Source organism: Hyperolius riggenbachi, chromosome 1, assembly GCF_040937935.1.
Source record: "Hyperolius riggenbachi isolate aHypRig1 chromosome 1, aHypRig1.pri, whole genome shotgun sequence".
Taxonomy (NCBI): Eukaryota; Metazoa; Chordata; class Amphibia; order Anura; family Hyperoliidae; genus Hyperolius; species Hyperolius riggenbachi.
In genome coordinates this window covers 122,538,284-122,563,968 of record NC_090646.1, presented here as the reverse complement: position 1 = coordinate 122,563,968, position 25,685 = coordinate 122,538,284, and the positions used below count along the sequence as shown (strand labels likewise).

Below are 25,685 nucleotides of genomic sequence, written 5' to 3'. Positions count from 1 at the left end.
CTAAATTAAATTTGCACAGTTTCTACTTCCTGATTCATGGAAGCAGACATATTGTTTACAGCCTGTGCTTTCAAATGGGCTTATCTATCCTGACCGTCCCGCTTTACCTGAGACACGTCCCAGGTTCAGGTCCCCTGTCCCAGGCTGCAATGTGTCCCAGGTTGGTTGCCGGGTGTCCCAGCCATGGGACTCTGTAGCCGTATAAGGTAATGCTTCCATAATTTACTGTTTGTGGAATCAGAGTAATCGTTTTCTTCTGCATTTCGTGTGTCCGAGGTAACGGTAGTTGCATTTCATTTGTAGGAGGTTGCTGTAGTTATTATTTGATGGTCATGGTGACTACATTTGCTACTTTGGGGTTATTGTTGCAGCATTTGTCATTTTAGGGGCTCCTGATTATTAAATGGTATGCTAATACTGTAGCATCAGCAGCTTCTGCAGATTTTGCGCACAATCTAATCCTACCATAGTCATAGTCTCATGTGCTGCCATATTATTATGTATTTATATAGCACTGGCATCTAAGGCAGCACTTTACAGAGAATGTAGTCATGTCCTTTGCGGAGGTCACAATCTAATCCCGGCCATAGTCAAAGTCTAATGTCCCGCCTTATCATTATTATGCATCCATGATGCAAATCTCATATTTCACCACTTGATAGTGAGAACACTGCTTTCTTATGTGTTTGGGGAACATTGCCTAATTACCTTTAGAGTCATTTTGCCTTACATTACAGTTCACTCTGCCCATACATACCATGGACATTACAGTTCACTCCGCCCGTACCATATCATGGACACTCCCATTTTCCCTCCACAATCATGGACACGCCCATTTTTCAGAGCACGCGCCGCACTAGCACACCCCTCCCGTCCCAGGTTGAGCCAAGAAAAAGCTGGTCACTGTAGCTTATCTGCTTATCTGCCATAGGCAGTCATGTGACACAGGGGAGGATCAAATTACAACTTGTGACACAAATGAGGGGGAATTAAACAGGCTAAACTCTCTAAATACATTCAGGGTGCATTTCCCTACGTTTTCCTTCTGTCCTGTGCAAGAGTTAAGGTCCACTGAACTGCAGATAGTGCATGACAATTTGACCAGTGTGTACGCAAGCGACGTAAAGTGCATTGCACGTATGCCACAACTCACATTATGCACACAACTTGCATGTTGCTGGTATATTGCAAATAGCATAATGCATGCAACATATGCGTTGTGTGCATAATGCACATTACATTGCTTGCATAAACACCAGTAAACCTGCCTTGCGCTGTCTTTGCACAGCAATTTTAAAGTGAACCTGAGGCGAAGCGAAGGGTAAAAAAGACATACTTACCTAAAGAGGTAGATGATCCAGAGGCTTCCCTTGTCCTCCTCTCTCCTACCGGGGCTGCCCGGGATCCTCCTGATGATTGGGGCCACGTTCCTTTTCATGCCTGAGTGCAGCCAGGCTGCACCCGCATGAGTACAACTGCATGCGCCATACTGCGTCAGCGCAAGTACAGCCGTGTTCGTGCACGAAGAGGAGCATGGTCACAATTCAGAAACCATTTGGGGCTCCACGTGCAGCAGCAGTGGGGGGCAGGATGACATGGGAAGCCTCTGCAGGGTCCAGAGGCTCAAGCTGGCCATACACTAGGCCGATTCCCCGCCGATCGACAGCAGATTCAATCACTGGGATCGAATCTGCTGTCAAATCGTTAACGTTACCACTAAATTTCGATCTATTTCGTCCCGAAATAGATCGGTCCCGTCGATCGCTCCGTGTGTGAAGTTACCGTTGATCGCCCGCGGGTAGGGAGCGCGTCGCTAGCGGCGTTCGAGTGCCAGACGACCGACGCAGCTTGATACATTACCTGATCCAGCCGCCGCGTATCCCCCCGGTCACCGCTGCTCCGTCTCCGCGCTGGGCTCCGGATCCAGCAGGCTTCGCTTCTTCCTGTCCCGGCAGGAAGTTTAAACAGTAGAGGGCGCTCTACTGTTTAAAGGGGTTCTTCCGCGAAATAGGAAAAAAATAAAAAGTGGTTTATTTATTAACTATTAAAAATCCTCTTCAAATAGTGTGAAAAGTGTTTTTAAAAAATGAATAGTTTCATCAAAGTAAGACGTAATGTAATCAGTGACGGATGACGGCCAGGGAGGCTAATCCATTTTTTAGGGGGGGGTTTTGTACTATAATATCACAAACATAACTGCTGCGTACCTAGTTGACAGTTCTGTAGTCCGTTGCTGTCAGGAATGGCTCTTACAATTAGAATAACGGCTGTTATCTCCCGGAGCTCTGCACAGTTATTTATTTTAGTTTCACGGAGAGAGAGGACCCCGGAAGCAATGAATCAGGCAGAGGGAGAGCAGCTGATCAGTGAGAACGTACCGTGTCTATGCAGAATCCTCTAGCGAGTGATCTCTTTGTCGCTGCAAGATTTATTGGTTTGTGTTGAGTTCTCCAGGCAGCTAAAAGTTAATAAGAAAACAACACAAACCCATAAATCTTGCAGCGACAAAGAGATCACTCGCTTTCAGGAGATAAAGAGGATTCTGCATACACGCCGTAGTCTGGTTGCCGGGCAACGACGTCAACAAATTACGTTCTCACTGATCAGCTGCCTTCCCTCTGCCTGATTCATTGCTTCCGGGGACCTCTCTCTGTGAAACTAAAATAAATAACTGCGCAGAGCTCCGGGAGATAACAGCCGTTATTCTAATTGTAAGAGCCATTCCTGACAGCAACGGACTACAGAACTGTCAACTAGGTACGCAGCAGTTATGTTTGTGATATTATAGTACAAAAAAACCCCCTAACAAATGGATTAGCCTCCCTGGCCGACATCTGTCACTGATTACATTACGTGTTACTTTGATGAAACTATTCATTTTTTAAAAACACTTTTCGCACTATTTGAAGAGGATTTTTAATAGTTTATAAATAAACCACTTTTTATTTTTTTCCTACTTCGCGGAAGAACCCCTTTAAACTTCCCCCAGACAGTGAAGAAGTGAAGCATGCCGGACCCGGAGACCAGACCAGAGCAGAGGAGAAGGTAGCGGAGACCTGGGGAGTCGCGCCGGCGGAGCAGGTAATGTATGCGGGGGGGGGGAGGGGGAGCGGCGGCACCACCACAGATTGTGAACGGTTTCAGGGTGAAATCGATTCACAATCTGTTTGCAGTAAAGGCAGCCATACTATCCCTCTCTGATCAGATTCGATCAGAGAGGGATCTATCTGTTAGTCGAATCTGATGGCAAATCGACCAGTGTATGGCTGCCTTTAGCTTTCCTTAGGTTAGTATCTGTTTTTTTACCTTTCAGTTCAACGCTGGTACACTTTAACATAGTTTACTGAACCAACCTCCTTATCTATTTTTTTCATGACTAAGCTTAGGTTACATTGCTTACATTACACTGCCTTTGCAATGATTAGAATGCTCATAAAAAAGACCATAGTGAAAAAGATCCACATAAAGAAGCGGTCCATCACCTTGGCCACTTTCTTCCACTCAATTCCCGTGAGGTTGATGGACTTCTGCTCTTTGTACCAGTTGGTGATGTATTCAATGTTACTTGCCAGAACTCTGTAGTGAATGCAGTGGTTGCAGTACTCATGATGGGGGATGTCGTGCTGCCCTTCCTTATTGCCAACTGCGCCGCCATTGAGCTTTGCATGGATATCAACGTCATAGACAAAGTTACCCACACAAGAGAGTGGGCGCCTAAAGGTGTCGTAGACCTGCTCCTTGTCATAGTCTTCATAGGAATGAACGCTGTCCTGTGAAATGCTGTCACTTTCCTTCTGGGAACTGATGCAATTCTCTCCTACATCATAAACAAAAAATATCTTGGACATGTAGTTGAGGATGACGACCCTGGCCCAGTTAGGGATGGGCTTTGCTTCTGCCCCACATAGGTGAATATTCATGATGATGATGGTCAGGGCTGTAGAAGCTGTAATCATGGTCATTGTGGCTATGTAGTATTTACCTGGAATAGATCAGAACATTAGAATCTGTCTGCTATACAGAATACGCTTCATAGACCACAAACATAAGTGTGTAGTGAATACGAATTTATGTTCTCTTTCTTTAGTATATCTATCATTTGATGTTTTTTTACTGAAAAATGTCAACATATGTTTACCTCATAATATTTATAAAATGTTACATATCAATAGTTAAATGATGCATTTCCATAGCTACAACAAAAACATGACCACCCAATGCCCCCACACTTACCCTGTGCTAATGTATTGCAGGAAATGTTTAATTAAGCAGGGGTGTAGACAGAGGACCTCAGGGTCAAATTCAAATATATCAATGGCCTATCCTATCAACTTTTCCCCTGAGTTTTCTCCAAGGAGATATTTTTAAACATTTGCAATAAAAAAAATACCGTACTCAAAAATTAGTCTGATATTACAATTACTAAGTGCTGAAAAGTATTTTTTTTTAGATATTATGAAAAATTATCTCTTGGGAGAAAACTCAGGAGAAAATGTTAATTTAATAATGTCCTATGTCTACATATCCCTCCCCCAGCCCCCATTTTGATCATCTCCCCACTTCTACTTGACCCCCTGCTTCAAAGTGCCCAGGGGCACAACTATAGGGGAGCTGCTCCTGCAACCACAGAGCGTCCCAGATGGCCAGTGGTGTAGCTAAGAAGCTATGGGCCCCGGTGCAAGTTTTGCATTAGGGGCCCCCCAAGCATGCTAGACATGACAATTCATATGGTTCATCAAAACCAATATAGGTCAACCACAGTGTCAGAGGTGCAAGAAGGGGATGGAGAACAGTTTGTTAATGATTAATACTATTCAAGACATCTATAGAAGTGAATATTATCAGCACAGGAAAAATAAAGAGCTAATACTGTGGTTGAGGGTTGACCCCTCTAGCACAAGGGCCCCGATGCGCTTCTTACCTCTGCACCCCCTATTGCTACGCCACTGCAGATGGCCACACTTCTTTTAGGACCCATGCAAGGTGGGCCCCAGGCTGTGAGGGTCACCAAGTTGAGGCATGGGAAGGAGTGTAAACATGGGGGGGCACATAATTTTATTGTTACACCCATAAAGAGGACAGGGGGAGCCTCTTTAGGATCCAGAGGCTCAGGCCTTCCGATGTAAGTACACCACAGGGGCACTTTTGTCACTCTTTTTACAAGGTTTTCAATAGCTTTATTGTGGTAGCATCATGCTGCTCACCTGTGGGTTGGAGGAATTGGGGATAAACAAACCATTATTGGCATTCCACAGTCACATGACAAGTGGCACAGGGAGAGAAGAGATTAACCTGACACATGCAAGTTACGTTACACTGAGAGAATACAAGCAAGATAGCAAATAAAAGCAAACTGCTGTTACTGTCTGGGTGTCCCCTGTATTTAGGAAGTCTTATTAAAAATGCACTGATGTGGTTGGGATATATAGAAGTACTGTATCAAACTACAGTTTTATCAAAACTGAGCCCAAGCTACTGCAGCCTCTATCACAAAAACTGTGTTAATTTAAAAAAAAAATGATATTTGTCACAGGAGCCCTCAGTGGCTGACCGCACTTAGCCTTCTAAACGGTGCCAGCGCACAGATCGTGCGAACTCTGGTCGCAGTCAATGCGCAGGAACCGTTAAGAATTAGCCACAGACAACTCCGAAGGGAGCCTGTGAGACACGGGTAATTACAACGTCACCTACTGGTTCAGAGTAAACTGCCACCACCGCGGTTACTATGGGACCGTGGGGCCCACTAACTGACTGACTAATCCTGCGAATAAAACGGTTAAACACACGATATTCTGTCTAGCCAACAACAAACAAACAGTAGCGTATCTTCAGAGACCCGGGATCAGTTCTGTGTGTGCTGATAAGCAGGGTAGCGGAAAGTGAATGACTTGGAGAAAGTCGTTTATTCACGCAATATAAATAATTAATATATACAGACAATTATTAATTATCACAATTATTAAGACAGTAATAGCCAGTATAAAAAATAAAAGAAGGGAGAAAAATACTTAGTTCCTGGAAAGTTGTCCTTTTTGTGGGAAAACAGAGTTCTGGGTTTCAATTTGAGTTCAGAGTTCAGACCAGGTGGATGCCAGCATATCCTCAAGCTGGCATCTCATGAGTTCAAGATGTTTCAGTGTGGAGGACACTGAGTTTGGGTCCTCTGCCATTCTTATGCCCCTGCTTCAGTAGGAGGGAGTGAGGGCGGGGAGCCATATACCCCCTTAGAAGATGAGATGAGCCCTCCCCTTATCCTGGGGGCTAGAAATCATATCTACCCATATATGGGCTCTATCTCACCAAACCGTACAGGTCAGGGCAGATTTATTAACATTTTCAGGTCTGTCTCGATTTACCCAGCGCCCTGATACCAGACATGAGGGGTGGGACCCCTGTGGTATCATCAGGCACTTTCAAACTGCCTAACTGGAAGTCCTTACCTCAGAATGTTCTGAAACTTCCTCAGAACCAGCACCGGGGCTCATGCTACACTTCCCCCACGTTTGGCGAAGCTGCCATCTCAGGAACCCCAGAAATATGACAGATCTGGGAAGTTATGGATTTGCTATGAGACTCAGGTTATTCCCAGGCAAAGGCTCTTTGAAGTTTGGAGCAGCCAGCGAGGTGTCGCCTCCCCTGCTGGGAATGAGCCAGTGGGTCTGGCTTTTAGCCCAACTAGATTGCTCCTGCCATGGTGCTTGTCACCTTATACCTGATGGATGGGCCATCAGCACAGCTTGAAGCCAGGGACTCTCTGGGGCAGATTAGGCTCAGGCTCATTAGCATATCAAAAGAGCTATCCAGCCTTTAGGATGGTGCTCTCTTTGCTAAGAAAAGGACTTCAGCTGTCCCTACACACTCAACCCAGATTGTACCGATTTGAAGCGCAATCGATGCAGGGAATCGAGTGCGATTGCTTTTTCTTCACGGGCGGTTCCAGGACGCGCCTGCGGCCCCGCAACCGTCCGTGACAGCCCTCCCTGGGGAGAAGGCAGATAGACATTCATCAGCAAGATGTGTGTCGTTGCCGCTAACCTGCGAGATCTGATCTAGTTCCCCGTTGGCGTCCTGGGGTCGGCTGCCCGCTGCGTGTCGGCCAACCTGGCTGACGGGTCTCGGGTTGCCGGTGCGGCGGGAAAACCTATTGGAGCCTGTGGCTCGGTTTCTCTGGACCGGGCGCGGTCTGCTACCCTCAGGGTTGACCCGACATGGACCGTTCTGGACAGGGCGTTTGCGCCACTGCAGTCGGACGTGGTGTCTGCCGGGACTGCTGACAACGGACAGTGGGTTGGTTAGGTCAACAGCCAGCCCACGCGGGGTTCCCCTGCTAAGTGGCTGTGGACCTAAGGGAACCCCGCGGGGATCCCTGGACCTTCCCAGCTCCTGACAGACGGCACATGCTCTGCAGTAGTTTGCTACATCCCTGTTCATCCGGGGCCAATAAAACTGTTTCCGAATACCGGCAAGTGTCTTGCGGACCCCTGAGTGCCCTGTCAGAGGATTACCATGTGCGGATTTCAGCACATGTCCCCTGAACGCACTCGGGACCACAAGCCATTTGGTATTCGCGTGGGATCTACCTGTAGGGGGCTGTACAGACTCACTGTACAGTCTCCCACCTTCCCAGTACACCTTGAAAGCGGCCCCGTCTGCGAGGGGCTCAGCGGCTTGCTGCCTGAGCACCTTCAGGCTTGGGTCACTTTGTAGTGCGGCTGAGAATACGGCGCTGTCAGTTTCAGCCAACTGGCTCATGTCACACGAGGCCAGCGGCTGAAAGGTCTCATCCCTGTGGTCAGAGGAGGGGGAGGAGGCCGGAACCCCCTCCACCTGTTCTGAGCTCGGGTTCTGAGCAGTGCAGCTGCGCGGTACTGCTAGCACAGGTACACTGTCAGAATGGCACAGACGGACATTACTCAAATCATCATTGCATGCAGTAATGACATTGACAGGTATAGACATTTTTTCATTACAGACAGGTTGTACAGTAAACTCAAGTACAGTTACAGCATCATCACAACAGACAGTCTGTACATCAAACTCAGGTGCCTTTGAAGCAGGCACTATTGAACCTGGTACCCTTGAACTGGGCACATTCAACCCGCCTCCCCCTGGTGCTCCCCCAAGTGTATAAAGTACCTGGTGGTGGGCGGAGAGTCCGTCTCCTCCCGTGAGCGACAAGGCGGTCGTGGCAGGTTCATAGTAGGACACAAGCTTGCCCAAATCAGTCCCCAGCAACACAGGGACTGGGAGATCCTTCATAACCCCAACAACCCTTTCTTGGATTCCTCCCACTCCCCAATCCAGCTTCACTGTCGCGTGGGCTATGTGAAAAAGGGTGCCCTCTACTCCAGTAAGGGCAAGGGATCGGCTGGAGCTGATGCTCTCCTTTGGCACAAGATGTGAGTGAACTAACGTGATGTCAGCTCCGGTGTCTCGAAATCCGGTGACAACTTTGCCATTCACTCTAACAAGTTGCTGCTGGTCGGTTTGGTCGCGGATTTCCTTTCCGCGGGCAAACAGGACAAAATCTGATGATCCAGGCTGTGGTTCGCTGGCGGGCTGCCTCTGCTGTGGGTGAGGTGCAGGTGATGCAGATGATCCAGGTGCTGGTGGTGTCTGTCTCCGCTCCGGACAGTCGAATTTCATGTGTCCGGGCTGGCGGCAGTAGTGACAGGTGACCTCTCCAGGCGCTGCAGGCCTGGGTGCAGCAGCTGCGCTGGGTGGCCTCTGTGGCGGACGGCTCACAGGGGCAGGAGGGTCTGCCGAGGTATTGGGCTGACCTCCTCTCCAGCTGGATGGGACAGTTCTGCGGGTATCAGCCACCCGGGTAGTTGCAAAAGTCTCAGCAAGGTCTGCAGCGACAGTGGCTGAAGCCGGCCTGCGTTCTAACACAAACTGTCGTACATCAGCAGGGCAAATGTTCAGAAATTGTTCCAGGACTATCAAGTCCTCCAGGACATCATAAGACCCTTTGGTGAGGCCTAGTGTCCACTGGCGGAGTGTGGTGAGCAAGCTGCTGGCCACATCTCGGTACGAATCAGAAGGCTTTTTCTGCCAGGCCCTGAACTTTTTCCGATAGGCTTCTGGCGTCAGCTGGTACTTAGTAATGATAGCGTCTTTTATAGCAGCATAATCATTATCCTTCTCCGCAGGCAATTCTGCGAAGGCATCAAGCGCTTTGTAGCGCAGCAAAGGTGTCAGATGTCTGGCCCACTGGTCTTGGGACAGACGATACTGACGGCATGCTTTTTCAAAAGACCGCAAAAACAAGTCAATGTCTGTGTCTTTTTCAATATTAGCAAATTTAAATTTTGCACTTACGGGTGGTGCAGCTCCTTCAGCAGGGAGACTGGGCGGTGAACTCCGGCTGGCCTGTTGCACTTTTGCCATGTTTAGCTCATGCTGTCGTTGGCGCTCCCGTTCTCGCTCAGCGGCATCCCTCTCCGCGTGGCGTTCTGCAGATTGGCGGTCCCGTTCCTCTCGTGCCTCCATGTACTGCATGTACTTGTCCAGGTCAGTCTCCATCAGCTTTTGTAATGCCTGCTGCATTACCGGGTCAGCACCCCTGGACAGTCCAGTACTGGCCAGTTCCGGGCGAGTATTTTCAGAAACTTTGGGGTTGGGGTCCACACTGACATTCTCCTGCGTAACTGTTGATGCAGGGCCCTCAGGATGCACAACCTCTGTACGGTCAGGATTCTCAGTCTCTGGTTCCCCTTGCCTTGAGTCAGATGGGTCAGCGTCTACCTCAGCAGACACATCCAGCTCCTGCAGTTGCTGGGTATCCCATTGAAACAATTCCGTTACCAGGTCCCCTTGTTTCTTGCGGCCGACATCAATGCCTCTCTCTTGGCAAAGATTTTGCAGGTCCGCCAGGCACATTTTCTTGTAGTTCCCGGACATTTCCACGCCAAATAAAATAAAACTTTTGGGGAGGGGTACTGGCTACACAGTCTCTCTGTATATATAAAAAAAATATATTGCCTTCCAGCTACACCAACGAATTAGTTCGTTTCTTGATAGCGCTAGCGCTATCGTAGATGCTTTCAGCACAACACAGGTCCCAACCGCTGCCTAACACTGTCACAGGAGCCCTCAGTGGCTGACCGCACTTAGCCTTCTAAACGGTGCCAGCGCACAGATCGTGCGAACTCTGGTCGCAGTCAATGCGCAGGAACCGTTAAGAATTAGCCGCAGACAACTCCGAAGGGAGCCTGTGAGACACGGGTAATTACAACGTCACCTACTGGTTCAGAGTAAACTGCCACCACCGCGGTTACTATGGGACCGTGGGGCCCACTAACTGACTGACTAATCCTGCGAATAAAACGGTTAAACACACGATATTCTGTCTAGCCAACAACAAACAAACAGTAGCGTATCTTCAGAGACCCGGGATCAGTTCTGTGTGTGCTGATAAGCAGGGTAGCGGAAAGTGAATGACTTGGAGAAAGTCGTTTATTCACGCAATATAAATAATTAATATATACAGACAATTATTAATTATCACAATTATTAAGACAGTAATAGCCAGTATAAAAAATAAAAGAAGGGAGAAAAATACTTAGTTCCTGGAAAGTTGTCCTTTTTGTGGGAAAACAGAGTTCTGGGTTTCAATTTGAGTTCAGAGTTCAGACCAGGTGGATGCCAGCATATCCTCAAGCTGGCATCTCATGAGTTCAAGATGTTTCAGTGTGGAGGACACTGAGTTTGGGTCCTCTGCCATTCTTATGCCCCTGCTTCAGTAGGAGGGAGTGAGGGCGGGGAGCCATATACCCCCTTAGAAGATGAGATGAGCCCTCCCCTTATCCTGGGGGCTAGAAATCATATCTACCCATATATGGGCTCTATCTCACCGAACCGTACAGGTCAGGGCAGATTTATTAACATTTTCAGGTCTGTCTCGATTTACCCAGCGCCCTGATACCAGACATGAGGGGTGGGACCCCTGTGGTATCATCAGGCACTTTCAAACTGCCTAACTGGCAGTCCTTACCTCAGAATGTTCTGAAACTTCCTCAGAACCAGCACCGGGGCTCATGCTACACTTCCCCCACGTTTGGCGAAGCTGCCATCTCAGGAACCCCAGAAATATGACAGATCTGGGAAGTTATGGATTTGCTATGAGACTCAGGTTATTCCCAGGCAAAGGCTCTTTGAAGTTTGGAGCAGCCAGCGAGGTGTCGCCTCCCCTGCTGGGAATGAGCCAGTGGGTCTGGCTTTTAGCCCAACTAGATTGCTCCTGCCATGGTGCTTGTCACCTTATACCTGATGGATGGGCCATCAGCACAGCTTGAAGCCAGGGACTCTCTGGGGCAGATTAGGCTCAGGCTCATTAGCATATCAAAAGAGCCATCCAGCCTTTAGGATGGTGCTCTCTTTGCTAAGAAAAGGACTTCAGCTGTCCCTACACACTCAACCCAGATTGTACCGATTTGAAGCGCAATCGATGCAGGGAATCGAGTGCGATTGCTTTTTCTTCACGGGCGGTTCCAGGACGCGCCTGCGGCCCCGCAACCGTCCGTGACAATATTCATTTACAATACAATGTAATGATGCAGTTTTGCCCCAGGAGCTTACATTTTCTACCTTATAGGACAGACACCCGAAGCGAAAATAGACTAATGTGATAAACTATTGTATCTATCTTCCTTCTCCTAAAAATGACTTAAGATATTCCACAGTTTTATTTTATGTTTAAATCTACTTTTTGAGTTTTAACTGTTTTATTGTTTTTGCTCAATGACACATTCATTGAAGTATGCCAGAGCTAAAATTTGAACTATTGAACCTTTTTATCTCTTTCCTGCTCTCAGAAGCCATTTCCTGCTAGGAAAGTGTTTTATAGTTGGAATTTATTATCAGTGAGGATCACACTGTAGTCACTTCCTGTCTGAGTCAGGAATGAGTCAGCCACTTACATACCTAATATTTAACTCTTTCAGGCAGAGAAAGTAAAAAAAAAGGAACACAGCATAGTTATTTGCGTGCTAGGCACTGTACATACCCATGTCTATCTCATCATGGCACATGTCACCTCGGGTATCCTTTAATAATGGTTATTGAGGACAAGGCTCCCCTTCCTGACCTTCTAGCTCTGTAGTAGTTAATGGTATATTACATATCACAAGGTAACAAACATAACATTCCATTAGATCCTGCAGAGCCAGTAGGAGTTGGAGAAAAAAGTAGGCCAACTGGTCAAGTCACCATAGCTTATGGCATGCAGTCATTTTATTATTTAGAACTGCTTTACTGAGCAGAATTAAGGAGTATTCAGGCATAATTGTCGTTTAGGTTTAATGGATTACTAACCTATTAATGGCACACTTTCTGAAGGAGGCATACTTTCAGCCACCATTAACTGAAAAACAGTCAGTGCCAAAAGCACAGTGACTCCTAGAGAGACCTTCTCCCCGGAGTCCGCCGGGAGGTAGAATCCTAGCGGAGCCAGGAACGATATCATCAGGCATGGGATGAGCAGATTGAATATATAGAAGGAAGATCTCCGCTTGAGGATCAGAGTGAAGGTGATATCGGGGTATGGCTCTGAGCAGCAGCCGTATGTAATGACATTCTTCACCGCTGGCATGCCATGCATTTCCCATTCCACATTTTCAACAAAGTCAGACAGGTCTCCGGTGTCCATTGCGTTTATTATATCCACCTGGTTCCCATTGTAAGTCCAGGAGCCAAAGGTCAAGTTACATTGCTGGTCATCAAATGGGAAATAAGAGACATCCACTACGCAAGAGCTCTTAGTGATAGCGGGTGAATCCCATGTGATCTTGCCATCATAATGCAGGACAACGTTTGTGTTTACTGGTTCTGAAAATTCGTCATCAGCCCTGTGAAATAAAGACATGGAAAATATTAAGGAAGCACATGTTTCTATCTTCAGAGAATAGCAGGTGTGATGTAAGGAACAAAATAGCTGTGCACATACAGAATATACAGAAATGTTACCTGTGTTAATGCAAGCAATGTGAATGTGTATGCGTTGCACACATAACACACTTTATGCTATCTGGGTAAGTAAGGTCCAGCTGCTGGCAGTGAGCTTATGTACCCTCCTTGACACAGAGTTTTAAATAAAAACCCACTGCGCCAAAGTCTATTAGTTCTGTATAAATCTGAAGATGTGTGATCTCTGCAGGCTTCCAATGATTGTTCTCAGATTATATATACTGCTGCGCTCTACAACTTGAACTCTGCAATGCATGGGGTAATAACATCTGGATAGATGTATACACTTTTGAACCATAAAACCCGTGCCAGTGATGATTGAATGCCAGTCTGGGTGAGATACCACAAACGTCCCCATTATCTATAACGCTCACCAGATCATCACCACCTCAACCTTCAGGTGGGTCATACACTGAATAATAATCAGGGGTGCTGCTCTCGGGATCTCACGTCACATAAGGCCGTTTCTGCAATAAGGAAATGCTTTCCACATAGGGTTATATTGTTTGGATCAATTTACACCACAATATCCCTGTGAGATTGGTGCAGATGATGCCATCACAGGTGAATCCCTGCCCGAATCCCCCCAATCCCCATACAGGGACCGCTCACCAGATAGAAGCTACCTATAGCTGCAGGTGGACCATAGGTTTTTGGTGTAGTCACCGGGGTACAAAGTAAAGATGCCTTCAATCTTTTTTTTAATTTTTATTTTTTTATTCTTCCCAATGGACTTCTTGCACATACTAGAATTTCACTTGCTTGTCACAGACTAAGATAAGCACGTCACATCAACAATCCTATAGCGATGTCCATCCAATAGAGAGTGCATTGGGCTAATTTGACACAGGGAGCTTCTTAATGTGCAAGATCATGTGCTTGCATGTACACACTCATATTGAATGTACACTGCCTAGACATGAACACATCATGGCATCTGTAGGGACATGTTGCCATCTATGGCCATAAAGTGTTGCGAAGCCATGCAGACATGCAAATTCAGTGTGTGCAACCCGAGGATCATATGATCATCCTAGATACCATTACAGGCTGACAGAATAGAGGTGGCGATGGCGGGAGGGGGTATGGGTATGAAAACAAAAGTAGGTAGTTTTCCCTATTTTTACAGTACTGAAACACAAGTACATTCTCACAAAAGTTATGTAAAAGAATGAAGCCTACTGCAATAAAATAGTAAGCTATGTAATCCTGCTGTGTACTTACTTGTTGTATAGCACTATATCTGGTCTCCACACCATGTTGCTTGGGATACGGATAGAATCCAGACCATCGTATTCATCTTTGTCCCATGTCAGGTATGAATCATGCCAGCTCAGCCTGATCCATAGGTAGGCTGTCAGTATCTGATTCCTCTCATCCTGCAGTGAATACAAACGGTCACATCTTCATTCACAGTGTTGTTAAGGCTACGTAAAACTACGGTTCCAAAATTAGGCCTTTAATCCAAGCTTATCTCCTGGACCACCACCAGGATCTGCTCTGCCTGAAGCACTTTTTAAACTTTATGTGATTATTTTTTGTATTAGTTTGCAGATAGATTTTATCCAAGCAAAGCTAAATTTAGACATTACTGTAAATATGTTAAATATTCATAGTCTGAGTTGGCCATTAGCAGCCGGCTGTAATATTTTACATACACCAAATATCTGGCTTGAGAGAGCAGTAATGTGCCCGGCTGAAAAAGAATGATCACACAAATGGCTAATTGGCTATAAAGATATATATATATATATATATATATATATATATATATATATATATATATATATATATATATATATATATATATATATATATATCTTTATATGTATATATATATATATATATATATATATATATATACATATGTGTGTGTGTGTGTTAATTCCAACAATATGGTATAGCAAGTAACAGGTCTAGGAACTAGACTGAATCTTAATAGCTCATAGCAATGTGCATTGTTTGCACATGGCAATTTTACCAGGGTTTAGTGAATTAATCCCAATGTGACATTTTCATGTGCAAATGTCTCTTGGATCATCAGAAGAGAAATAACGAATACATGTGGTTAAAAACGGCTCTGCCGTTCTACAGTCTGCTGACCTGAATTGTGTGATTCAGTTCATGGTAGGGCCGGTCCTGTTTAAACATTTAGAAGATCTTGCGTTACTGGTGGTTATTAAGAAAAAAACTCTATAGAGGATGAGATTAATTAGTCATTGGTCAGTTAGGTCTGAACATTTTTTTTAACTGCAGAAGTAAAGCAAGGCAGCTTTCTGCTCACATATCCTTACCAGCCAAACCAGCAAGTGGACAGCAAAGGATTTTATTTGTACAATTTTTATGTAAGCAAGGCACAGTAGTATTATTTTTAAATTTTTAACACAATAACTAAATAAAACAATTATGTGAAAACACTATACATTCCTTTTAATAATGAGTTTAATCAATCCCAGTTAATGCTCTCAACACTCACAATATCTTTTATCTGTGAAAGTGTAATCTGCAGTGTGACATTCAACGCTTGGTCAGTGTCCTCCACCGGTCGCAAGGCATTGGTGTAATTCTCAAACAGGTCTCGAAATAACATCTGAGCATATTTTCCCTTTGCTGAGTCCACACCTTCAACAAACAAGAAAAGATCAGATAAACGTATGAAATGCAATGCACACCTGATATTATTTGCTGCAAGGGTGCCTTCATACGTGTGCAAACATGATAATCATTGCCAATTAGCAGGCATAAGTTCATAGCGCTCGCTTTGGTACTCTGATAAGGCATGATAACTCTGATAAGGAATGTTAACTCTGATAAGGCACAGTATTTGTTATAGTGAATCAACCCCAAATGCTTTTCAGTGGTTTCACACGTTCATTCAAATTTTTAACCATGATTTGCATGCATTCAAAAACCCGACTCCCCACTGCATAAAAGTGCAACACATATACTATTCCCATAGACTACTAGCAGGTGCCGGTAGTCTACTGTCGGTAACATGTGCGTAACAACACGCATAAAATGCGAAAAATCATCCCCGGTAAACCACAGGTTGTTTTTTTTTTGCAGACACAAGTGTGGTCTCTACCTGACTTGCTCCTGACCACTTTCCACTATAGCTGAACATAGCTGGATATAGCAGGGGCCAAAAAACTGATCTACTATAAACAGAAGTTCTATTAGATCAGGATTTACTCATACCTGCACATACCAGGCTTTACTGTCATAAACTTATAATGGTGCTTGGGCGGAACCTGGACATTTAGTTTACTATATCCGAATATTTACTATATCAGAGTTTACTATAATGAGCTTATACTGTACAAAGAAATGCAGATTAGAAACACACTCCATTAAGGTGCATACACGTGCACTACTGTAATGAACGATGGTCCATCAGACCCCCCCGCTGGCAGACAGTAGTGATGGGCGAACACCTGGATGTTCGGGTTCGGGCCGAACAGGCCGAACATGGGCCAGATGTTCGGCATGTTCGGCCCGAACCCCGAACTCAATGCAAGTCAATGGGGACCCGAACATGCCGCAATACGGTCCCCCTATGGGGTCGCAGGCATAAGGGGGGAGCATGCCCCGATCGCGGGGGGGGGGGGGTCGGAAATTCCCCCCACCCCCTCCGCTAGCGCTCCCCCCTCTGCCCGCTTCCCCATAAAAAAGTTGGCGTAAAGTTAAATATTACCGGTGGTGGCTGCTGCAGTGGCTGGCTGGCAGTGGTGTGAGTGAGGACTAGGAGTAGGAGTCCGAGTATGACGCGTTGAGGCCAGGCAGCAGGCGGTTCAGCGGTAGTACCCTTGTGGTACTTCTGCCCTTTCTCTGACCTCACGTCCTCTACGTGATGACGCATACGATGGTACGCGTGACGCGTACCCTCGTATGCGTCATCACGTAGAGGACGTGAGGTCAGAGAAAGGGCGGAAGTACCACAAGGGTACTACCGCTGAACCGCCCGCTGCCTGGCCTCAACGCGTCATACTCGGACTCCTCCTCCTCATTCACACCACTGCCAGCCAGCCACTGCAGCAGCCACCACCGGTAATATTTAACTTTACGCCAACTTTTTTATGGGGAAGCGGGCAGAGGGGGGAGCGCTAGCGGAGGGGGTGGGGGGAATTTCCGACCCCCCCCCCCCCCGCGATCGGGGCATGCTCCCCCCTTATGCCTGCGACCCCATAGGGAGGCGGTATTCGGCCGAACAGTGCCCTGTTCGGCCCTGTTCGGCCCTGTTCGGCCGGGCATTTAGTAGTTCGGGCGAACCCGAACGGTTTGGCCGAACACCATCAGGTGTTCGGCCGAACTCGAACATCACCCGAACAGGGTGATGTTCTGCAGAACCCGAACAGTGGCGAACACTGTTCGCCCAACACTAGCAGACAGACTGTACACACGCGCTACTGTCGGCAGACTGATAAGGCTGTTTCAATTCTGAACGATCAGCATTGATTTAAAGCAGATCCAAGATGAAAAACTAACTATAGCAAGTAACTTGTCTTTATATCTTATCAGGGGCATAACTACAAATCACTGAGCCCCCCTGTGAAATGTGTATGCCCCCCAGGTAGAGGTGCCGAAGCAGGTGGTTTTGGCACATGGAGCTTACCACCTGGTGCCCCCAGTACAGATAGCCAGGTATAGGTGCCCACAGTATAGCCAGGTGTAGGTGCCCATCCCCAGTATAGCCAGGTATAGGTGCCCACAGTATAGCCAGGTGTAGGTGCCTGTCCCCAGTATAGCGAGGTATGGGTGCCCTCAGTATAGCTAGGTATAGGTGCCCTCAGTATAGCCAAGTATAGGTGCCCTCAGCACAGCTAGGTATAGGTGCCCCTAGTATAGCGAGCTATAGGTGCCCTCAATATGGCAGGGTATAAGCGCCCCCAGTATAGCCAGGTATAGGTGCCCCCAGTATTGCCAGGTATAGCTGCCCACAGTATAGCCAGGCAAAGATGACCACAGTATAGCCAGGTATAGGTGCCCTCAGTATAGCCAGGCATGGGTGTCCACAGTATAGCCAGCCATGAGTGCCCACAGTATAGCCAGGTATAGGTGCCCACAGTATAGCCAGACATGGGTGCCCACAGTATAGCCAGGCATGTGTGCCCACAGTATAGCCAGACATGGGTGCCCACAGTATAGCCAGGTATTGGTGCCCACAGTATAGCCAGACATGGGTGCCCACAGTATAGCCAGTCATGGGTGCCCACAGTATAGCCAGACATTGGTGCCCACAGTATAGCCAGACATGGGTGCCCACAGTATAGCCAGGCATGGGTGCCCACAGTGTATCCAGTTAGGTGCCCCAGGGTTGCAGCATATGAGGAGAGAGCATTGGCAATGCACAGCAATGAGGAGGGGGGCCCACTCCCCCCCCCCCTCCCTCAACTTGGGCTCTCCCTTTAGCGCTCCCCCTGCAGAATTAATAGGCAGTAGCAGCGGGGCAGGAACAGTGAAAGTGCACACGGATATACCTCTTCCACGTTCCATATGCTGGAGGTCCGGTCCCTGTAAGTGCCTCATGCTACTTCCTGATAAACATGAAGTAGCGTCAGACGCTTATAGAGACCGGACCTCCAGCATACGGAACGCGGTAGAGTTATGTCCACAGTGCACTTTCACTGTTCCTTAATGCTGGAGGGGGAGCACTGAAGGGAGAGGCTAATCTTGCCCTAGGGCCCTATTGTTACTTGAACCGGCCCTGCCTGGTTGTGCCTAAACCTTATACCCCCTGGTGGTGCTTAACCCTAAGGCCCAAGGCCCCCTGGTGGTGCCTAACCCTAAGACCCCCCCCCCCCCGGTGGTGCCTAACACCCGGGGGTGGGGGTGGTTAAGGTGGTCCTCAAAATGAGTGGCCTTCATGATCTTCACACCCAAATCAAGTTTAGCCACAAAATACATGATCTGAAGTAAAGTCCCCTGTATCTGGGGAAAATAATGTTAGTAAATGGGGCCTCCCACAGCTCTGGGCCCCCGGAGATTGAGCTGCTCCCCTCTAGCTACGCTCCTGTATAATGGTACAAAATACAGTCTGATGATTAACTGACAAACGTCTGACAGCAGCATGTAATATTTACTGATAACCGATCTCACCTTTCAGGTCCAGGAGTGATGAGAGGAGCCATGTTAAACCACAAATGCCTGCTGTACATGTCTTCATCCTGTACACCAGAGCTTCACAGCTGACAATTATTCCCTTGTTTTAAAGAAAGTTTAAAAAACAAGTTGGTCTGTTCACTCAAGCAGCACGCATAAAGTTAGGAATTTGTTGAATGAATTATTCTTGTAATGAAGCCTTCCTTCCACCTGGTACCTAATATATATGCCAGAGGTATACAGGGATGGATAGAGAAACCAGCACTGTAAGGAGCAAGCAGTATAACAGGTGATCTGACAGCGTCACGGTTCACTGACAACTCGCAGATCAGCAAGTAGCAACCTCCATGCTCTCCTATTTCACTCCATTCAGCAACAGTGCATCGTCACAAAGGGTACCTGGCTTTTCTTGAATTGCTAATAAAGAATGCATACACCCAGTGGCCAAAAGAGAGGTTTTCATGCAATTTTAAAGTGATCCCACTTGTCCTGCACCCTGTGCTAGAGCAGATATTAAATGTGGACCTTATGCACGCTACACACTATGAGATTTTCTGGCCGATTTACTGTCAGATCAATTATTTCCAACATGTCCGATTTGCTTTCCGATCGATTTCCGAGCATTTTCCGATCGATTTCCTATTTAAGTTAACGGAAATCGATCGGAAAGCAAATCGGACATGTTGGAAATAATCGATCTGACAGTAAATCGGACAGAAAATCTCATAGTGTGTACCCAGCATTAGAGATGGCCCGAACCTCCGATTTTCGGTTGGCGAACTTGCACGAAAGTTCGGTTCGCGCGAACTTCGGCGAACCGCAATAGACTTCAATGGGGAGGCGAACTTTGAAAACTAGAAACACTTATGCTGGCCACAAAAGTGATGGAAAAGATGTTTCAAGGGGTCTAACACCTGGAAGGGGGCATGGCGGAGTGGGATACATGCCCAAAGTCCCGGGGAAAAATCTGGATTTGACGCAAAGCAGTGTTTAAAGGGCAGAAATCGCATTGAATGCTAAATTGGAGGCCTAAAGTGCTTTAAAACATCTTGCATGTATATACATCAATCAGGGAGTGTAATTAGAGTACTGCTTCACACTGACACACCAAACTCACTGTGTAACGCACTGCAAACAGCTGTTTGTGTAGTGACGGCCATGCTGGACTGGTGCACAACATGGCGAGATTGCTCTTCCTCAGTGATATCAGGTAATGTCTGACTGCATTATCAACTTTTGATGGTTTTTTCTCTACCATTGTTAAAGCTTACATCCATTTTTTTAAAATTACATTTTCTGCTGGCTGTTCAGTACCTGTAACGAGAATCTGTTATGGAGGGCAAGTCTGCCATTGTGAGTGACCATGGGTAATGGCCGGAGAATCAGGGTTCGATTCCGGTCCAGAGTGGGAGCCTGAGAACCGGCTACCACCACTACACATACAAGTAAGGACCCATTTGCTGTATAAGTAATGTACCTGCTCTGACCGTGATCAGATGGACCCTTGACTCAGCGCTGTATGCCAGAAATGACACCACTTGCCTTTAACGAGAATCTGTTATGGAGGGCAAGTCTGCCATTCATTCAACTGTGTAAAACTTTCGATGGTACTTTCTCAGTAGCATGGTGACCACGGGTAATGGCCGGGGGATCCTGATCCGATTCCAGTCTGGAGTTGGAGCCTAAGAAACAGCTACCACCACCACACATCCAAGGAAGGCAGCAGGCACGCTGTGGGCAAAGGAGCAGGAACGGCTACCACACATCCAAGGAAAGCAGCAGACATGGCATGCACGTCCCGTGGTAGTGACAAAAAATAACAATACAGGAGGACTTTCGAGGCCCTGCTGTATATGACACTACTAATCAACTTTACTACCTTTAACGAGAATCTGTTATGGAGGGCAAGTCTGCCATCCATTCAAGTGAAAGGTATGCACTGACTGCCAGGTATAATACAATGTGCAGTCACAGATGCAGTGAAAGTTATGCAGTGACTGGTATTACAATATAATGTGCAGCTGTCACACAAGTGCAGTTAACAGGTATGCTCAGAGTGGTATATTACACAGTGTGCGGTCACACAGGTACTGTGAACAATTATGCAATGACTGGTATTACAAATGTGCACCTGCCACACACACACAGGTACCGGACAGGCACAGTGACACTGCATGCACTCAAGTAGGTAGGTGGGTGCACTGAAGTAAACAACAGGAAGTAGGTATATGCAGTGATGGGTATTACAATGTGCACCTGGCACACACACAGGTAGTCACTTAAAGAGAACCCGAGGTGGCATTGTATTACGTTAGTGGGGCACAGAGGCTGGTTGGTCACACTAACACCAGCCTCTGTTGCCCCATCGTGTGTCTCAAAGACCCCCTGCTCGCCGCTATACCCCCACAGTGCTGGCGACACGCAGCGTGTCGCCAGCACAATGTTTACTCTAGCGCTGTCTGTCAGCGCCGCTCCGCCGCCTCCTCCGCATCGCCGCTACCCGCCCTCATCCCTTCCCTCCCGCTGATTGGAGGGAAGGGACGAGGGCGGGTAGCGGCGATGCGGAGGAGGCGGAGGAGCGGCGCTGACAGACAGCGCTAGAGTAAACATTGTGCTGGCGACGCGCTGCGTGTCGCCAGCACTGCGGGGAGTATAACGGCGAGCAGGGGGGTCTTTGAGACACACGATGGGGCAACAGAGGCTGGTGTTAGTGTGACCAACCAGCCTCTGTGCCCCACTAACGTAATACAATGCCACCTCGGGTTCTCTTTAATGTGCTGGGCCTGGCAGTGGCACACACAGTAGGAATTACCAAGGCTGTCTATGCAACACAAGTGTCAGTGGGACACACACACACAAAAATAGATCACAAGAACAAGATTAGCTTTCAAAAGAGCTGTTGAGGGGGGCTTTTTTAGCAATAAGAATCAGCAAGGAGCAAGCTAAGAAGCCTACAAAAACCTAACTAAGCTTTCCCTATGAGAGTCTGCAGCAGCTTTCCCTTCTCTAATTAATGCAGACACGCGAGTGAGTGAAAAGCCTGACGCTGCCTGCCTTTTATAAGGGGGGGAGTGGCTCCAGGAGGGAGTGTAGCCTGATTGGCTTCAATGTGCCTGCTGTCTGTGATGTAGAGCGTCAAAGTTGACCCTCTTGATGCACTAAGGGGGCGAACCGAACTTCCGGAAAAGTTCGCGGTTCTCTGTGATCGCGAACCGCCGGAAGTTCACCGGGAACCGTTCGCCAGCGAACCATTCGGGCCATCTCTACCCAGCATTAGACACACAGCTAAATGTACAGATGAAATACTGTATAAATGAAAAGTTTTAATTGCCAAAATATTTCCGATTCTGCAGAGCTAATCCAGTGATTGTGATGTTTATGAAGCTCAGGGCTGGATTACTGGAAAGGCCAAAAGGTCCAAGCCTTGTGCGGCTGCAGTCCAACAGGGCACCTGGACATTGAATAGGGGTTGCTACATATAAAACAAAAGGCTGCAAATGGGGAGAAACACATGAAAAGGGAGGATGATGTCCTTGAGAGCTGTGCATGAAAGAGAGAGGCTGCTGTACATGGATGATACACATGGAAGACAGGGGAAAACCCAGCATTTTTAAGGGGGGGGGGGGGGGGGGGATTCCTGAAAGTTCTCCCTTAACCACGCAAAATACAGTATAACAATATGGTTAGACATCATGCTGGGTACTAGGATCTCCGATCTGCTACCAATCGACAACGGGGTCAATCAGAAGCAGTATGGATACAGATAATAATGAGGACAGCAGATATTGCTAATGAAGGGGAAAGTGAACCATTCACACAGCACTGCAGCAGGGCACAGGGCTGTGCTCATACCTGGCTCTGTCAAGTTTCCCAGAGCTGCTCCATGCTCTGTGCATCCAAAGTCAACTGTAGCAGGGAAAGAAAGGGGGCGGTGCTGTGAGCTGCAGGATGCCTGCAGATGTTCTGGTATCTCGACTTGTGCCTGTTCCCAGAAACTGCACCAGCCCTGGTCTGAGGGGGGATTCTGGGCAGCTGTAATCCCCCCCTGCGTTTGCCTATGGAAGAGGGGGCTGCACATGCAATGGGAGGGGCACCTCTGCCCTTGGAAGGAGAGCCCCAATATACTTGGTCTAGGGGAGAAAAAAAAAGTACATTGATGTTCAGCCTGATTGGGTCACAGTGCTTTTGTTTTTACCTACAGTATTCATCAGGTTGGCGTGTCTATTTTATCACCTCTTGCTTCTTCTACCACCATGTTCCTTGGGGGGGGGAGGGGGGGCAGACATGGACACAGACATGGGGAAGAGATCTTTCTCCTACACATTATGACAAGGGAGCTTTGTTAAACTGAGGGATTTACCACACCCACCCCCTGGAGGCAATCTTCTAATATTGAAAGAGTCATGTAGACTTATTACGGTTTAGGGGATGTGCCATATAATTATTTTGTGCATCGTGTCAGCATGCAGCTCTCTACACACTCTAGGTGCATGGTGGATTGAACAGCATGTGATAGCAGTCGGTAGTTATTGGCAGAGCTGGGACAATGTCCTCCAGCACCCAAGGCTGAGACACCAAAGTGCGCCCCTCCATCCCTCCGCTCCAGCCGTCACACACTGATTGCTACTAGCCTAAGAGGCGCCCAGGGCCCCCAACCACCACCAACACCTGAATTTCTAGTTTTCTGACATGCAGTCACTGCCATGTATCCTCTTTTCTTTTTTCTCTCTGATTCAAACATATTAGGGGAATGATAGCTGAGCGAGTTGTGCGCCCCCTCCTACACTGCGCCGAGGCTGGAGCCTCTCTCGCCTCTGCCTCGGCCCAGCCCTGGTTATTGGCAGTCCATACCAAAACATAATTTGCAATCCTACATCTTAGTACACCAAGCCTGTATGTGTGCAGACTGATTAATCACCACTGAAGACTGTGGCCCAGTGCACACCAAAAACGCTAGCGGTCTTGGGAGCAGATTTCAGAGCGATTCTAGTCATGTTTAGAGAGGATTTCTAAACATACCTAGCGGTTTTGGCTGCATTTTTGGGTAGCAGATTACACAAATTGTTACAGTAAAAGCTGTTACTGAACAGCTTCTGTAACAAAAACGCCTGGCAAACTGCTCTGAAGTAGCGTTTTTCAGAGCGGTTTGCGTTTTTCCTATACTTTATATTGAGGCAGAAACGCCTCAGAAATCCAAAAAATGCTGCAGCCCGGGAGTTTGCGTTTCTGGAAAAAACAAGCCGCTCTGGTGTGCACCATCCCACCCATTCACTTTCATTAGCCAAGCGGTTTTCCCCTGTAAGCGTGTTAAACAATGCTGCAGAACCGCTCCGGTATGCACCAGGCCTGAGTGAGTGCACCTGGTGGTTTCCAGTGGCTATAATAGTGCTAATAGTGCTAAATGTTTTTCCACTTATTCTCTCACAATTAAAAAAAAACAGAGAAGGAATATAAATAAGAGTTTAAAAAAAGTAGGTTATCAAAGTCAGGTATATAAAATAAAAACAAAAAAGTTTGCATTAGGCTAAGTTCACAGTAGGTCGTTGTGTTGTGATGCAACGTTAACGTCACAATGCAAAATTACAACACAACGCAACAAAAAAGTCGTAACGTATATTAATGCCGAGTTAACGTTGCATACAGTAGGTACAGTTAAGCATACAGGCAATGCAAAGTATGCTACCCTGTATCTGTTAACATGAGCATTTAGAGGTAACGCACTGCAGCCGTGCGTTACCATAATGCAACATTTAGAACGCAACGCTACCATCGCACTGTGAACGACGTGAACGACGCATAGCCTTAAAGAGAACCCGAGGTGGGTTTTAAAAATCCTATTAGCACACAGAGGCTGGGTCTGCATATAATGCCCAGCCTCTGTTACTATACAGTTCCCCCCAGGCCCCCCCCCCCCCCGCGCTCTGCTGTGCCCCCAAAATAAAACCGCTGTGCTAGCGTCACACAGCGTGTCGCTACACTAGCTGTTTACATGCAAACTGTCACTCTCCGGCGCTCTCCCGCCTCCTCTATGTCGCCGCTCCCCGCCTGCATCCCTTCCCTCCCCGCTGATTGGAACTGTATAGGGTGGAAACTGTATAGTAACAGAGGCTGGGCATTATATGCTGACCCAGCCTCTGTGTGCTAATAGGATTTTTAAAACCCACCTCTTTAACATTGCAATGCAGTAAACAGCGTTATATGACTTTATAACGCAGGACAATAACGTCCCACCGTGAACCTAGCCTTAGTCTAAGTTCACAGTGGGATGTTGCATTGTGGTGCAATGTTAATGGCGCAATGCAAAATTACAACTTCAATGCAACAAAAAAGTCGTAACTCAGATTACTGCTGCGTTAACTTCGCATACAGTAGGTACAGTGAAGCATACAGTCAATGAAAAGTATGCTTCCCTGTACCTGATAACATGTACATTTAGAGGTAATGTGCTGCAGCAGTGCGTTACCATAACGCAACATGTTGCACCACCATACGCTAATATCGCACTGTGAACGTCGCGTAGCCTTAACATTGCAGTGCGGTAATCTGTGTTATATGACTTTATAAGGTGCGACCATAACGTCCCACTGTGGACCTAGCCTTTGTGCTCCTTTATGCAGAGC

The 25,685-nt window shown here is 47.2% G+C and overlaps 1 protein-coding gene across 1 annotated transcript; it reads right to left on the bottom strand.

Moving 5' to 3' along the window:
* Nucleotides 1-3,401: 3,401 nt before the first annotated feature.
* On the bottom strand, nucleotides 3,402-14,306 carry CHRNA9 (cholinergic receptor nicotinic alpha 9 subunit). The gene is made up of 3 exons (XM_068268113.1): nucleotides 14,191-14,306; nucleotides 12,316-12,848; nucleotides 3,402-3,982 (listed from the first exon to the last, which is right to left on the bottom strand). The coding sequence occupies exons 1-3, from the start codon at nucleotides 14,223-14,225 to the stop codon at nucleotides 3,402-3,404; spliced, it is 1,149 nt and encodes a 382-aa protein (XP_068124214.1). The 5' UTR covers nucleotides 14,226-14,306.
* Between the last annotated feature and the right edge of the window lie 11,379 nt (nucleotides 14,307-25,685).